General features: G+C 41.3%; 1 protein-coding gene across 1 annotated transcript; it reads left to right on the top strand.

Moving 5' to 3' along the window:
- The first annotated feature begins 2,980 nt into the window (after window positions 1–2,980).
- LOC146990742 (protein-tyrosine kinase 2-beta-like) lies at window positions 2,981–15,173 on the top strand. The gene is made up of 30 exons (XM_085798760.1): window positions 2,981–3,157; window positions 3,317–3,689; window positions 4,148–4,326; window positions 4,439–4,526; window positions 4,654–4,733; window positions 5,257–5,319; window positions 5,778–5,832; window positions 5,918–6,058; window positions 6,183–6,254; window positions 6,348–6,440; window positions 7,217–7,334; window positions 7,552–7,591; window positions 7,839–7,870; window positions 7,954–8,001; window positions 8,399–8,493; window positions 8,597–8,678; window positions 10,035–10,135; window positions 10,235–10,350; window positions 10,541–10,641; window positions 10,742–10,831; window positions 11,051–11,255; window positions 11,353–11,461; window positions 12,281–12,328; window positions 12,648–12,773; window positions 12,970–13,002; window positions 13,379–13,403; window positions 13,559–13,596; window positions 13,695–13,829; window positions 13,923–14,003; window positions 14,842–15,173. The coding sequence occupies exons 2-30, from the start codon at window positions 3,483–3,485 to the stop codon at window positions 15,073–15,075; spliced, it is 2,835 nt and encodes a 944-aa protein (XP_085654886.1). The 5' UTR covers window positions 2,981–3,157; window positions 3,317–3,482; the 3' UTR covers window positions 15,076–15,173.
- Window positions 15,174–15,432: the final 259 nt, after the last annotated feature.

The following is a 15,432-nucleotide window of genomic DNA, read 5'->3' as shown; positions in this document are numbered from 1 at the left end:
ATAATAAAATCACAATTCACACTCATTCACGGTACTAAACACGTCTGTAACGATGTCTTCAGTGATGCAAATGAAAGCCTACTTATTTAACAAAGATTATAAACATGGTAGACCTGTTGTTGTCATATGAAACAACATTTTTACTTTCTAGTCCAGCCTTATTCCAATACTGCTCTGAAATCACTGAAATAGCTAGGCTATATATTAGTCTGAACTCAAACTATTTTCACAAGCCTCAGAAAATATCTTACTTACCATAGGCCTTATTTAGCCTAGTACTTTTACTCTGAAGGAAAAAAATGTGACTTCCGTTTTAACTCTGCCTATCTGTGAGTAGTTTGACAGAGTTGACAGATGCACATCACAGGACCGTCCCATTGATGATAACAAGCTAATTAAATCCACTGAAGACTGAAATAGCCTGGCTCAATGACTAAATTGGTTTAAATTAAATGTATTTTCCTCTCAATTTACAAAACACTGCTGCAACAGCATTTTATATAATCCCATTCCCTGCTATGATGAGTGGCTACCTCCCTTTATCACCAACAGTGTTAAAACTGGTCGGTTACGCCCTCTGTCGGACAGTTTACTTCATAGGTTTATGATTTCCCACTTTGCAATGTTTAATAACCTAATGTCAGTTTAAACTCTGCAATATTTACCCCCAAACCCAAACTTTAAACCTCATTTTCAACACCTATGGCTGCTCAGTCAGCTATTATTAACCAAACTGGCAAAAACAACAGAAAATAAAATTGTAAAATAATTGAATAAAGACTTGTGATATAGCCTACGGCCCTTAAAATGAAGCCCTGGTATTTGGGGCATCACTCATAAAAACAGGATCCTTGTAGTTTCATAGTTTGAGACTGTTGCCATGTTTCTGTTCTTCTTTATCTGAAGCTAAGATGCTCAACAATAAAGTGTTCCTGTAAAAGTGCTTCATACAGGCAAACTGGGTTGGGCGGGTGTGTGTGTGAATAGATACGCTGCACAACAGGATGTCACACTCACTGAGCATTATATGAAATTTGCCTTTTGTCATGTGTGAAGTCTCTCTTTATGGTTAACGATGAAGCTTGTCCTTATTTTAATAGTACTCAGCTGATGGAACCATAAAATCCCAAGTTTATTCAGTGGTCCAGTTTATATTAAAACTGTTCACCTTGTTTGATTGCTCACTACCAGTCTAGACATCTATATACAGTACATTCCTGTGAATTGGAAGCATTATGGTGTCACTGGGCAAATGAGACTTGTGAAGATTATCAAACTATTTCAGTATTTTTGCGGGGGAGAACCAAATCTGTCTCTTTTCTCCTGGCAGCTACTGTTGTCACACACCAACATATGTGAACGTGTTCTCATAGGCACCCACACAGGCACAGTCATCTGAGTTGCGAATGTGGCCGGTTGGTGTGGAGACAGATGGAGCCTGTCCTGAAGAGGGTGCAGAGACATGCAGTGAGACAATATAAATTAAACAGGACAACACCAATTCAAATAGTATATTTGAATGTTTTACCAGTTAATGCACCCATTCATGAATGGCTGACTTCATTAATTTCAACCCATTTTGTTTCATTAATATAATGCACATTAAGTCATTCAATAAAAGTTGTGATAGCCTAATTCATTCCAGATGTTTTTTGCATTAAACTCTTTATTAGTTGGTTTAAAATGTGCTCACATGACTGCTAATACTCCAGTCCAGCACATGGCTACATGGGTAATGGGCATTTATCATTATTATTAATAATAATTAGTGACTCTTTGATTTGCACGCTGTAGCAGGGCTTCATGTAGCCTACAACCACAACAGGAAGTGGTCAATGTAATGAGTAAAAGGGGTAAAGAGGCTTGGGCCCGCTTGACCATTTTGTAGCAAAATTCACATTCGACGCTCGATCGAACGTAAACAACGTTCCAACCATCAGATTTGCGCGCTTTCTCGCGACAACCGCTCTGAAACAGAGACCTCTATCGGTGAACTGCTGCTACTACACCCTGAGTAGGCCTACACACCTGACAAGAGGACATTTTACAGAAAAATGTGAGACTTTGTCCACTCTAATAACGTCCAGCATTAATCGACTTAACCACTAAATAATGGCCTTTTTTAATTCATTTTTTAACCTAGTCTATAGGTGTTTTGACTGAACTAATAAATAAGGAGATAAAAGCCCCGATCAGCTAAATAATGAACTATAATAACAAAGTCATATAACAAATGACAAAGTTAGTTCCTTAGGCTGAGGTTATACAGTCAATAGCTACACACAGACTTTACTATAGGCCTATTTGTAAGTAGCCTAGGCTACATGCTAATTTAAAGCTCCCACCATCGCTGGGTTTTTGTGGCATCCCAACATGTGTGACCTCTCATATAAAAGGTCAAATAATTAATTTGGTCATTAGATTCCCAGCAACGATTAATGTATTTGTAGGCTACCTTGTTTTTAAAGTTGTAACTGTCTTCATTGTCTTTTTAGGGGAGAGACAATTTAAAAGGTGAAATATTTAACAATTGTTTTCATTTTATTGTCATCTTTCCAGCTGTGATGAATTCCACCTGTGTTAACCTGACTTTTAAAGTTGTAACTACTACTAACTGTTCATAATCCACTGAGTGTCTGTCCTACACACGCCCTCTTCTCCCACATTTATCAACATATTCAATTAGATTTCCATTGCCTTCTAAAACCACTGTGTCAAACTGCAGCACGTCAGACTAAAGCCATCGTTTCCACCTGTGCAGAACGTTTTCCAAAACCTTTGCAAAACTCAGAAGAAAGGGAAGTGAGTGTGCTGTGGGACGTGCCTCTTTTGCACAGTGAGGGTGGGTTGTGGTTTGATGCTGGACTGTGCCACTGCGCGTGAGCTAGGGGGTGACACGGCGGTTTCATCAGTTCTGTAAGTTTTTCTGCTCGCTGCTCTTCAACTTCCTTTTTTAGCCTGCACGTACCATTTCCTCTTTTGCTCAGTGATGATTTGCTCTTCTTCAGGACGCAGCCTCGAGAGAGCCTGCTGTGTTGAGGAGACCAAATACACAAATTTACTCACAGTGACATGAGTGCAGTTTGTTGCCTGTGTCAACTTGTTGTCTGACAGTGTATTTCTCATGGTGAGCTGTGGAGCTTGATGTGCGAGACTGGTGAGTACGAAGTGAAACGCAAACAGCAGCGGTTGAATAGTTTACTGACATGTTAATGTTCTTTAAACTCTTCAGATCCAACAGTGAATGGTTGTGTTGTGATATTGTGATATTGTGATGTTGCTATGTTGTGATGTTGTGTCTCCTGTGTGTCCCCAGCTTCAATGCATCTCTTCACATATGCAGCTGTATGAGTGACAAGGAAGTGTGTATGTGTGTGCGTATGTGTGTGTGTGTGTAGGTGCGAAGGCGATGTGTGCCCCTGTGCTGTAGTGTGTGTTCGTGTGTGTGTGTGTGTGTGTGTGTGTTGAGTGGAGGCTGCGTGATGTCGGGGGACACCAGCACCCTGTCCTGGAGGAGCATGTCTCCCCTCACCCGGTCAGTTTCCTGTGATAGCGGGTCTCCCACGGCAGCTGTCGCCAGGGACGGCATCTTCCCCGTGAAGATCATCAAAGTGTGTTTCCTTAGCAACAGCTCCAACATGGGCAAGAACTTCAAACTGGTCCGCTGTGAGGAGGGCTGGACCGTCAGGGTACTGATGTAGTAATTTTCACATTACTTTATGTCCTACTGGCACATCTATACTGTTATACTCTACTTCACTATCATATATGCTGCTTTACACCTTTTCACTCTACTTTATGCTCTAATGGACTTTAATATAGCACATACTACACTCTGATATACTGTGCAATAAGCGTAATACTGCACTTACTGTTTCCTCTACACCACTTTACTTCCTGTATTCCACTGTATGAAAATACTTCATTGTCCTTTTCTACTCAATGTACTTATCTACTCATATTCTACTACTACTACACTTCACTGTACTGTGTTGACAAATAAGGAAGTCTGATCTAGATTTAAGATAATGTGACAATAGCAGAGAGAAAATATGTAATACATAGCCTATCAAGCTGAGTTGTCAAACTCACCCTAATTTGTTGTTGGTGTGTTAATATTTATTGTGGGATATTACTTCCATCCCAGGCTGTCATCAATACAGTGCTGTCCAGTGGTTGTGTGGGTCCAAACATAAAATTCCATCTCTGCTACGGCCTCCTCCTCAAACACCTCAAGTCTTCAGTGATCCACTGGCTGCACCCGGACATGACGGTGTCCGAGCTCACGCAGCGCTACGAGCAGCAGTACCTCGAGGCCGAGTGGAGGTGAGTCGTCGTCAGTGGTGTTGTGCAAGCAAGCAATGTTGTTGCAGCATCACATGACCTGCAGATAAGGAACGTGACTTCTCAAAGCTCACTGCGGTGTGTGTCTGTGCAGATATGACCTGAGGATCAGATACATCCCATCAGACTTCATGGAGAAATTCGAGGACGACAGAACCACCATGCTTTACTTTTACCAGCAGGTCAGTGATGGATCCATGTGTTGCACAATATGTAGTTGTATTAGTCCTTTTTTTTTTTTTTGAGTTTAGCATTAAAATTAGAGCTCAGATACAAGTATTGGGATGTGTGTGTGTGCTTTTTCCACAGGTACGAAGTGACTACATGCAGCAGTACGCCTCGAAAGTCAGTGATGGGATGGCGCTACAGCTTGGTTGTCTGGAGATTAGGTACTTGAATTACCACCTTAAAGGAGACATATTGTGCCCCTTTTCCACAAATTAAAATAGTTCCCAGGTGTCTTATAGACATATCTGTGTCATGCTTCAGTCAAAATATCCCAAGGATCAAACATCACAGCTCTATTTTCAGAACGGCTGGTTTCAGTGCCTGTCCCTTTAAATGCAAATGAACCACTACTTGCCCCGCCCCTTCTACCGACACCAGGTAGGGGTGGGATTATGCAAATTCAAAAAATAATGACTCGTAAAACCACATGGATTTCAACCTCAGGAGCCTGAAAATTACTGATTATTTTGTCAATTCTCACATTTTGGAGGCCGGACGGCAAGACAAACACCCAAATATAAATTAAAGAGCCTTCAAAAAGTTATATTTCCATAATATGTCCCCTTTAAAAAAGGATTGTCATCTGTACCTACTAATAATTGCATATTCTTAATGAAGAACAAACAGCAGTTTCTTCACAAACTGTAAAACATCATTGCATTTCTTGATCTGTTGTGTCCACAGGAGATTCTACAAAGACATGAATCCAAACGGGCTGGAGAAAAAGTCCAACTTTGAGCTGTTAGAGTGAGTTTCTACCTATTTATGTTAATCCCTTAATACCCACTGGTCCGCCCAGGGTCCGGCCGACCCAGTATGAAGACCTACAGGCCAGTGGGTGTTAAGGGGCTTAATGGAAACTTTACATTTGCGTGTGGCCTTTGCTGCCCTAATTCCTGTTTTAACTGGAATGAACTGCAGCTCATATATCAACGCATCTATCACACACCACTGTGCCCTTAGGCAACAGCGGGGAAACCACACACACGACCAAGTGCTCTGGCTGATAAATGTAGAGGAAGAATGAAAGAACAGATGCAGCGTGTGGTTTGCATTGCATACAGCTGCATTCACATTCAGTGACCAACGCTGCGTTACGTACACACACACACGTTCATATCAGGAGAGAGAATTTAACACCAAGGCCTGAGTGCTGATCAGAAATGTTGAAATGTGTCATGATGGTGAATCCTCTGCCCCGTCAGGAAGGAAGTGGGGCTGGACCCGTTCTTCCCCAGAGAGCTGATTGAGAGCATGAAGGTAGGGTTCAACTCATTCACCTGGTATGATATGTCTTTCTTTCTTTCTTTCTTCGGCCTAAATCCTGCATGTTTTTGTGCATCAGCCCAAGCAGCTGCGCCGGCTGATCCAGCAGACCTTCCAGGGCTACTCCACGCTGAACCAGGACCAGTGCATGACCCGGTTCTTCACCACTCTGGCTCAGTGCCACTGCTACACACAGGAGAGCTTCACCTGCCAGCTGGTGGTGAGTGTCAGAGCGTCAAATACCACTAAATGAGTTGTTATTTATGTGTTTTAACTGTGGATGTCCTTGTCTGCCCCATATTCATTCATATCTGTGCGTGTTCCTGTGTTTTCTGTGTCTATAGCACAGCTGGAACATAACAATGGACCTGGTCATCGGCCCTGAAGGCATCAGTCAACAAACTAAGAAGTCAACAGTGAGTTTGAACTTTCTCCTGACATTTTTTGTCATATAAATTTAATTTAAATGACAAAAATAATTCAGTTTTACACCTGTGTGTCCCTCTCAGCCTGAGGCCACCTTCTCTCAGGTGCGCAGCATCTCCTGCACAGAGAGTGACGGCCAGGCTCTGCTCACAGTGCACATAGAAGGAGCCAAACAGGTATCAATACACAACACTTCCTGGTTTTGCAGTCTATCTATCTATCTATCTATCTATCTATCTATCTATCTATCTATCTATCTATCTATCTATCTATCTATCTATCTATCTATCTATCTATCTATCTATCTATCTATCTATCTATCTATCTATCTATCTATCTACACTGCAAAAACTCAAAATCTTTCCAAGAATATTTTTGTCTTATTTCTTGTCAAAATGTCTCATTTCTAGTCAAAACTAATCTCTTTCCACTTAAAATAAGACTCGTCACCTAAAAATTAACTTGTTTTTAGATCATTTAACTCGTTTCAAAGAAATTTTCACTTGAAATAAGTAGAAAAATCTGCCAGTGAAAGGAAGTTTTTTGTGCTCGTAATAAGGAAGAAAAACTTGCTCCACTATCAGATTTTTCTACTTATTTCAAGTGAAAATTTCTTTGAAACAAGTGAAATGATCTAAAAACAAGTTAATTTTTAGGTGATGAGTCTTATTTTAAATATAATGAGATTTGTTTTGACTAGAAATAACATTTTCACTAGAAATAAGACACATATTCTTGGTAAGATATTTGAGTTTTTGCAGTGTATCTATCTATCTATCTATCTATCTATCTATCTATCTATCTATCTATCTATCTATCTATCTATCTATCTATCTATCTATCTATCTATCTATCTATCTATCTATCTATCTATCTATCTATCTATCTATCTATCTATCTATCTATCTATCTATCTATCTATCAACACAGTATCATGTGTTAAACCCTCCAGCCTCTGTCTGTGAAACCTGCCTCTCTGGCTGTAGCAGAGAACATGGCCGACCTCATTGACGGCTACTGTCGACTGCAGGGCTGCTCCGAGACCTCGCTCATCGTCCGACCCAGCAAAGGTACAGGAACCATCAATAATGCAGCAAATCCATATTCAGCCATATGTCCAACAGCAAACAAAAGATTTCACAATTGGTTTAAATAAACCAATAGCCTTTAATTTAGACGTTTTATCATCGTATTGCTCACTGACTGACTGACTGAATATAGTCTTCCTTTAGTTTTCTAGGTTTTTAGACAACCACGACTAAAAGAAATAATTTCTGGCTCTTACAGGGAGAGACGCAAGACTGAAACTTCCTGACATCCCAAAATGGTAAGTGTGATGAATCATATTGGAAAGTAATGTGTCATAGACATTGCTAAAGATGACACGGTCAGACTTTTTGTCTGTTGTCGGCTGCCGAGTAAAGTATTTTTATGTTTTTTTCACACCTTCCACCTCATTTTTGCCTTTTCTAAGGCGAAAGGTCGCAGTTGTTTTTAATGTCACACTTCAAACAGGCCCATTTGTCATTGAAATGCTTTATTTGCATATGTAAATGTCTCTTTCTCTCTTCTAGTAATGTCCCCAAAGGACCTAACAGAGGCTCGAGTAAGTCAGATAATCATTCGCTGATCCCAGTTCAGCCTCCTGAATGATGAATCAATAATAATCTTTGTTTTCCTCAACTTCAGACTCTGACATTTATGCTGAGATCCCAGAAGGCAAAGCAGTCTCTGACAGTGAGTAGTGTGTCTGCCATCAGCGCCCTTATAAAACCAGGCTGTCACATGATCAATTCATCATCAGCCAGAAACAACAGGTCGATTTTTAAAAAGTAAATCACATCCGCATCCGCTTCCTCCCTGAGAGAAAGAAAAATGATTAAAACATGTGACGAAATCAGAAAAAAGGGGATTTTTTAAATGAAAGGAGGCAGAGGGAGTTTTTTTTTCTTTAGGTAAACCTACTTTTAGTTCTAAATTTCCTCTCAGAGCAGTTTCAGTTTCAACCAAAACATCTGATGGCTCTTGATCTCTTTCTCTCCTGAAGTACCTGCAGACATTTTAACACCCACACACTCCCATTCTGCACTTGAATTGTTTCTTATTGTGTGTTTGTGTGTGTGTGTGCGTGCAGACAAACACAGTATATCGAGAGGTGACGTTGTGGTGGGTCGGATCCTGGGTGAGGGATTCTTCGGAGAGGTTCACGTTGGAGTTTATAAAAGCCCGGTGAGTTTGTTTCCTCTCTGCGTGTCGGCACAGCTCGCTATAGATGCCCACTAAATGTTGAATCTAATGCATGTGTGTGTGTGTGTGTGTGTGTGTGTTACAGACAGGGGAGAGGATCCAGGTCGCAATCAAAACATGTAAAGACTGTTCAGCAGATGTGAAGGAGAAGTTTCTGAGTGAAGCAGGTGGGTACGAAGCTGCAGCCGTGATTACTTCCTGTAGAAAGCTTCTCTCGGTGCCCTCCCTCCCCCGCCTCAGTCACATGATCGGCTCGCTGAGTTTCAGAAGAAGATGTGTGTGACGCAACCGCAAAGCTTGCTACATCATCAGAAAAGAAACTTTGCCCTGAAGACACAAGGAATGCAGCAATCACAGAAAACTAAAAGAAAATCTACATTCAGGGTTTTGTGTCTTTCGTCAGGTAGTCGACTTCCTGTTGCTTGGTTGTGGGTTTGTGAAGAAGCACAGACTTGAGGCCGCGGTGGTTTCAAACTGAGACGTGACATCTCTGACTTAATTTCCTCTGATTATTAACCAAACAGCCTCCGTTACCACTGATTAATTATTGCTCAACAACATCGAGACGTGCAGTTGTGTGTCATCGGCGTAACTATAGACTATCTGATGATGATGTCACCAAGTGGCAGCACATCCAGTGAGATATTTGTTTTGTTTTTTTAGGCCAACCAGCTTGAAACACAAGCTGCCACACAAACACTGTGGTCAGTTTGAATCTCATTGTGGTCAAACTGACACTTTCCATCTAAGTCACTGGTTAGAGACAGCTTTGCCATTGTTACACTGTTGTGAAAATGAAGCTTCTTCATTCTGTGAATTTCTTACTCAACTTCTGATAAATCAGCTTCACTGCAAAAACTCAATATCTTACCAACAATATTTGTCTTATTTCTAGTCAAAATGTCATTTCTAGTCAAAACAAATCTCATTATACTTAAAATAAGACTCATCACATAAAAAGTAGCTTGTTTTTAGACACTTTTTACTTATTTCAAGCAGATTTTCACTTGAAATAAGTAGAAGAACTGATAGTGGAGCAAGTTTTTCTTCCTTATTACAAGCACAAAAAACTTGCTTTCACTGGCAGATTTTTCTACTTATTTCAAGTGAAAATTTGTTTGAAACAAGTTAAAATTATCTAAAAACAAGTTAACTGTTGGCGATTAGTCTTATTTTAAGTGGAAAGAGATTAGTTTTGACTAGAAATGAGACATTTTGACAAGAAATAAGACAAATATTCTTGAAAAGAATTTTGAGTTTTTGCAGTGTTCCTGTGATATCTGATTACAGGGGCATGCAACTCATACCACGCCACCATAAATCACAACTTGGTAGAGGCTCAACATATCATTCAGAGGGAATCATTTGTTGTGCTTACTGTCCTTGTTTATTTGTCCTATACAGCCAACAGTGCGTATCACTGCTTACTTAACTGTTATACTAGTAAATCATCATTTTAAGCGTCTCTGGCATGTAATGTCTACTCACTTTCACTTTCCTCGATTCTGCTCTGTCGGTCGCAGGCTTGATGAAAAACCTGCATCATCCTCACATAGTGCGTCTCATCGGGGTCATCGAGGTGGATCCCATCTGGATCGTCATGGAGCTGTATGAACACGGAGAGGTATTGAATATTGAATTCATATAAATGAGTAAAGATGCCTTCAAGGTTTAAAAAAAAAAAAAAAACCCAGTGAATGTTTTTTTTTTGTTTCTCCATCAGCTGGGCCAGTATCTGGTGGAGCAACAGTACAACATCAGCATAGCAACATTAACCCTCTACTGTCTACAAATCTGCAAAGCTCTGGCGTACCTGGAGGGACTCAACATGGTGCACAGGTAACACAGAGCAAAACATCAGTGCAGCTCAAAATAGAAATTGTGAAAATAAAGATCTGAGTCTGCAAACACTTCCTGAGACAAGTTACAATAACCTAATTAAAGGTACAAGTGTTTTATTTTGGTGAGAACTGCTCCTTTGACCTTCTTTCTTTCATGTCTTACTTCCTGTCTGGTTTCTGTGCTGCAGAGATATAGCGGTAAGAAACGTCCTGGTGGCGTCGCCTGAATGCGTCAAGCTCGGCGACTTTGGTCTGTCTCGCTACATTGACGAGCAAGAGTATTATAAAGGTACACACACACACACACACACATAGATGTATACATGTGCTTGTGGTAAACACTTCAGAGAAATGCACCACAGAGGAAACTCATTCTTTCATTCTTTCAGCTTCAGTCAGTCGACTACCGATCAAATGGATGGCGCCTGAATCCATCAACTTCAGACGCTTCACCTCGGCCAGTGATGTCTGGATGTTTGGTAAGAAACACTTGCAGACTTAAAGGGATACTGCACAAAATTGATAATTCACCAATCATCTACTCACCGTCATGCCAAGGAAGGGTTTGGAGAACTTTCAGAGTCATCAAAACGCTTTTGGAGTGAAGTATCCCTTTAAGGTTTTGTCTTGTCTCTTGAATATAAATAGAGACGTTTCCTCGGTGACGAGATCTTCCCATTTTGTCTCTGCTCCACCAGGTGTGTGTGTGTGGGAGGTCTTCTCCATGGGCCAGCAGCCGTTCTTCTGGCTGGAGAACGGCCAGGTCATCAACCAGCTGGAGACCGGCGTCCGCCTCCCCAAACCTCAGCTCTGCCCGCCCACCGTCTACACGCTGCTCACCCGCTGCTGGGAGTACAAGCCGCAGGACCGGCCCAGCTTCAGCCAGATGGTGTGCTCCCTCAGGTACACACACACAAAGACACACACACACACACACACACACACACACACTCACATTTTGAGATTTTACTGGTATTTGATTGACGTCTGTGTCTGACAGTGACATGCACAGGATGGAGCAGGAGCAGGAGCAGGGTGTGACGTCGGACCGGACACGACCCATCACACCAACAGTACCTAACGCCAACCATGCAGACCCTCCACCCAAGGTACCACACACACACACACACACACACACACACACACACACACACACACACACTGTTAACTCACAGACCTGAAGCTGTCCGTGGTGCTGAAGAAACAGGCAAACTTAAAGGGATAGTTCAACATTTTGGCAAATTGGCCCAGTGCCATAATCCCTATAGTTTTAGGAGTAGGTTGGTTACCTTTAATTGTCGGTGCAAGCTGTTTTTAGAACGGTGGAGCAGAGCCGCGAGCTGCTCAGAGCTACGCTACGGAGGCTAATAGGATTTCTTGGTTTCCCTCATCAAACTCATCAAATACACAATCCAACAACTCCAAAACGCTCTGGTGGACAAGTTGTGACCTGCACATTCACCACGCTACGAGATAATAACAGAACGTTACCAGACAGAGTTGTTTTAGAGGTAAATTCATGCAAAACCGCTGATGTGCATACCCGTCTGGGGCAATTTTTCGGCAAGCAGTCTCTGTATTTGCCTAAAAATAGCTTGCAACGACAATTAAAGGTAACAAACCTACTCCTAAAACTATAGGGATTATAGCAATGGGCCAATTTGCCAAAATGTTGAACAATCCCTTTAACAATATGTCTGTTTGGTCACCACTGAATTGTTCTGAACTCCAGCTCCACGCCAGCTCTTTCTGAATGAAAAGTGAATACATATTTGAGTGAATGTTGTCTCATGTCCTCTCACCTTAACGATACATTACTCATTTAGAGCAATTGAATAGTTCACTAATCATCATCATCATCTCTCTCTCTCTCTCTCTCTCTCTCTCTCTCTCTCTCTCTCTCTCTCTATCTATCTCTCTATCTCCAGCCATCCAGAATACAGGGCAACACCCTTCCTCGGGTTGCACAAAAACAGGTGCCTACACACACACAAGACATCAAATGTAAAGGACAAATAAAGCTGAATCTGAATCTGAAATACACTATCATGTGCACTCGTTAACCTGTACTGTATTGTCGATGTCAACATATGGTGCACACAATACAATGAGCAAACAACCCAGATTACATCACAACACTAGAGGGAAGTTTAGAGTTTACAAAGCCACAAGATGGAAGTAAAGTAATTGAAGTCACGTGACTGTAACAATACAGGAAGTGTGGTTCATGATGTGAATATTAGAAATGAATGCATCAAATCAAAAATGAAAGACTGTTTGTGTGTGTGTGTGTAGGCAGCAGAAAAGGATAACAGGCCAGTGTGGGAGAAAGAGAGAGCGCACGTGGAGAGCACTTTACAAAGACAAAGAAGAGAGATGCAGATGGATAAACAATGGCTGGAGCAGGAGGAGAGACAACTGGTAACACACATACAGTACATACACACACACACCCACACACTTCAGATATCGCAGTAGAAAGTCCTTTTCACTGCTTCACACAGGAAGTGCATCTTTGGCAAGCACATCCAGTGTCTGACCAGACGTTATGAAATGAACACAACGTCAACAACTATTTTGCAATAGCAGCCATTGCTCTTGTTGTGTTTTTGTGTAGGATCCTGTTGTGCGCCTGGATCCACCATTAAAGGTACACTCTACTTTTTTTTTTTTTAATTTTTGTAATGTTTTTTAAGCAGCAGAAAACCAACCTGGACACTCACAGTGTTTCTTTCAGCTGTAGTTTGGCCTTAATTTGTACTTTTTGCTCCCTTAAAGATTTAACTTCAGCATTATTCAGCTAGTATCCAACAAATGATTGATTGTAATGATTTAAATAACCACCTATATGAGGTAATCTAGTTGGACTGAGACAATCCTCCACACGGTGGCAGTAAAGAGTAAAAACCTGAGTCTTCTCCACTATTAGAAAAATAATTTGGAGCAATAACATGACTTGAAGTGTGTAACTAAAACACTTAAACTGATATAATTAATATGTGACAATTTCTTCTCTGTCTTTGCAGCCTCCTGAAAAAAACCCAGTAAATGGTGAGTTCAGTAACTTTACTGACCTGTTACCTTTTGATATCTGAAGCTGACACTGCTCCAACAGTGTAATATACAGAATATAAAATGAAAACTGTGTTGCGTTCACTGTGTGCGTGTACATAAAGTGCAGATATGTTTCTGTCTGTGTGTGTCAGGTCCTCCAGAGAAGCCTCAGATGCCTCCTGCCACACAGGTAAAAAAAAGCACAGACACCAAAGATTCACACAGCAGGAGCCTCGTGTGATGTACAGCACATAGATCTGACATTTGCAGTGTTGTTTTGTGCGACAGCCGCGTCCCACGGCCGAGCTGGACCGGTCAGGTGACCAGGTTTACACCGGCGTCATGCTGATGGTGAAACAGGTGGTGCAGCTGAAGAACGACGTCAACACGCTGCCCGCCTCCGAGTATCCCTCCGCTGTCAAAGTAGGTCCTGTTTATGAATGAGTGTTAGTAGTGTTTTTTTTTTATTTTTTATTATTATTAATTATAATGACCCACTCTTTGTTCTCTGATCAGACGGTGGGCATCACTCTCCGCAGCCTGATCCAAAGTGTTGATGAGATCCTGCCCTCGCTGCACAGCTCTGTCACCACAGAGGTAGACGCTTCACTTCCTCTCTTTGCCTGACCTCATTTTATGACAGCGCGCACACACACACACACACACACACACACACACACACACACACACACACACACACACACACACACACACACACACACACACACCAAGGTTATAATAGTTTTGGATTTTTAATTATAGTTTAGTTTTATTTAGTTTTGACTTCTTTTTCTCTAATTCAGTTAGTTTAAATTAGTTTTTAGAGTGGGTTTGCTAGTTTTAGTTAGTTTTAATTTTTTTTCTAAACGCTTAGTTTTAGTTTTTTCATAATTTGGGTTATTTGTTGGTTGAAGGATTCAAAAAGATCAGAGCAAGTATTGTGTAATAAAACTCAAAAGATACCATTTAACAAATGTATTCAGTTACTGCAGTTTTTTTTGACATACTAGTGCAGTAAAGTAACAATAGGCCTACAATAGCCTACCACGCATGTTGTATTGTATTTAACATAAAGTAGCATAAAGTGAACACAGCAAATCTTTTGGACATTTAAAGTTTTATCTGGTAGTGCACAGTGCCAGACAGCTGATAATATACTTCTCCACCTTGGCTTGATGCTGATGTGCTTAGCTTTTCTATGTTTACCTTAATTTCAGTACGTTTCAGTTAGTTTTGTAAACACACAATACAGTTTCAGTTAGTTATCGTTTTTTAATTTATAGTTTTTATTTATTTCAGTTAACGAAAATGTTTTTTCAATTATAGTTTTCGTCATTTCGTTCGTTTTCGTTAACGATAATAACCTTGACACACACACACAGATCAGTATCTTTTGCTATTTGACCACAGCTGTGCGATGTGATCTTCCCCTCAGATCGAGGGCACTAAGAAACTGCTGAACAAAGACCTGGGGGAGCTGATCAATAAGATGCGACTGGCCCAACAGAACTCTGTGACGTCGCTGAGGGAGGAGTGTCAGCGGCAGATGCTCGCCGCCGCTCACACCCTCGCGCTCGACTCCAAAAACCTGCTGGACGCCGTGGACCAGGCCCGGGTCAGAGCCAACCTGGCCAAGCCCAAACCGGACTCACCTGAGCCGCAGGACTGAGGAGAGTGAGGTCATCGCTGATTGAATGTTTTAAGACATGGACATGGAAGTTAAGTGAGCTTTAAAGGGATAGTTCACTTGGCCCATTGTCATAATCCCTATAGTTTTAGGAGTAGGTTCTTACCTTTAATTGTCTGTGCAAGCTATTTTTAGAACGGCGGAGCAGAGCCGCGAGCTGCTCAGAGCTACGCTACGGAGGCTAATGGGATTTCTTGGTTTCCTTCATCAAACTCATCAAATAATCATTATTATCTCATAGCGTGGTGAATGTGCAGGTCACAACTTGTCCACCAGAGCAGCTCACGTCTCTGCTCCACCGTTCTAAAAATAGCTTGCACCGACAATTAAAGGTAACAG

This window comes from Trachurus japonicus, chromosome 2 (assembly GCF_045865225.1).
Source record: "Trachurus japonicus isolate A0001 chromosome 2, Traja_1.0".
In the NCBI taxonomy this organism is placed as follows: Eukaryota; Metazoa; Chordata; class Actinopteri; order Carangiformes; family Carangidae; genus Trachurus; species Trachurus japonicus.
Note: the sequence above shows the minus strand (reverse complement) of the source record. Positions and strands in the feature narration are given on the sequence as shown.

Excerpts from the sequence above, each read along its gene's own strand:
- LOC146990742 (XM_085798760.1), top strand. The coding sequence starts at position 3,483 with ATGTCGGGGGACACCAGCACCCTGTCCTGGAGGAGCATGTCTCCCCTC. Across the intron at positions 4,734-5,256 it reads CTTGGTTGTCTGGAGATTAG|GAGATTCTACAAAGACATGA; the intron begins GTACTTGAATTA and ends TTGTGTCCACAG. Across the intron at positions 11,462-12,280 it reads ATGCAGACCCTCCACCCAAG|CCATCCAGAATACAGGGCAA; the intron begins GTACCACACACA and ends CTCTATCTCCAG.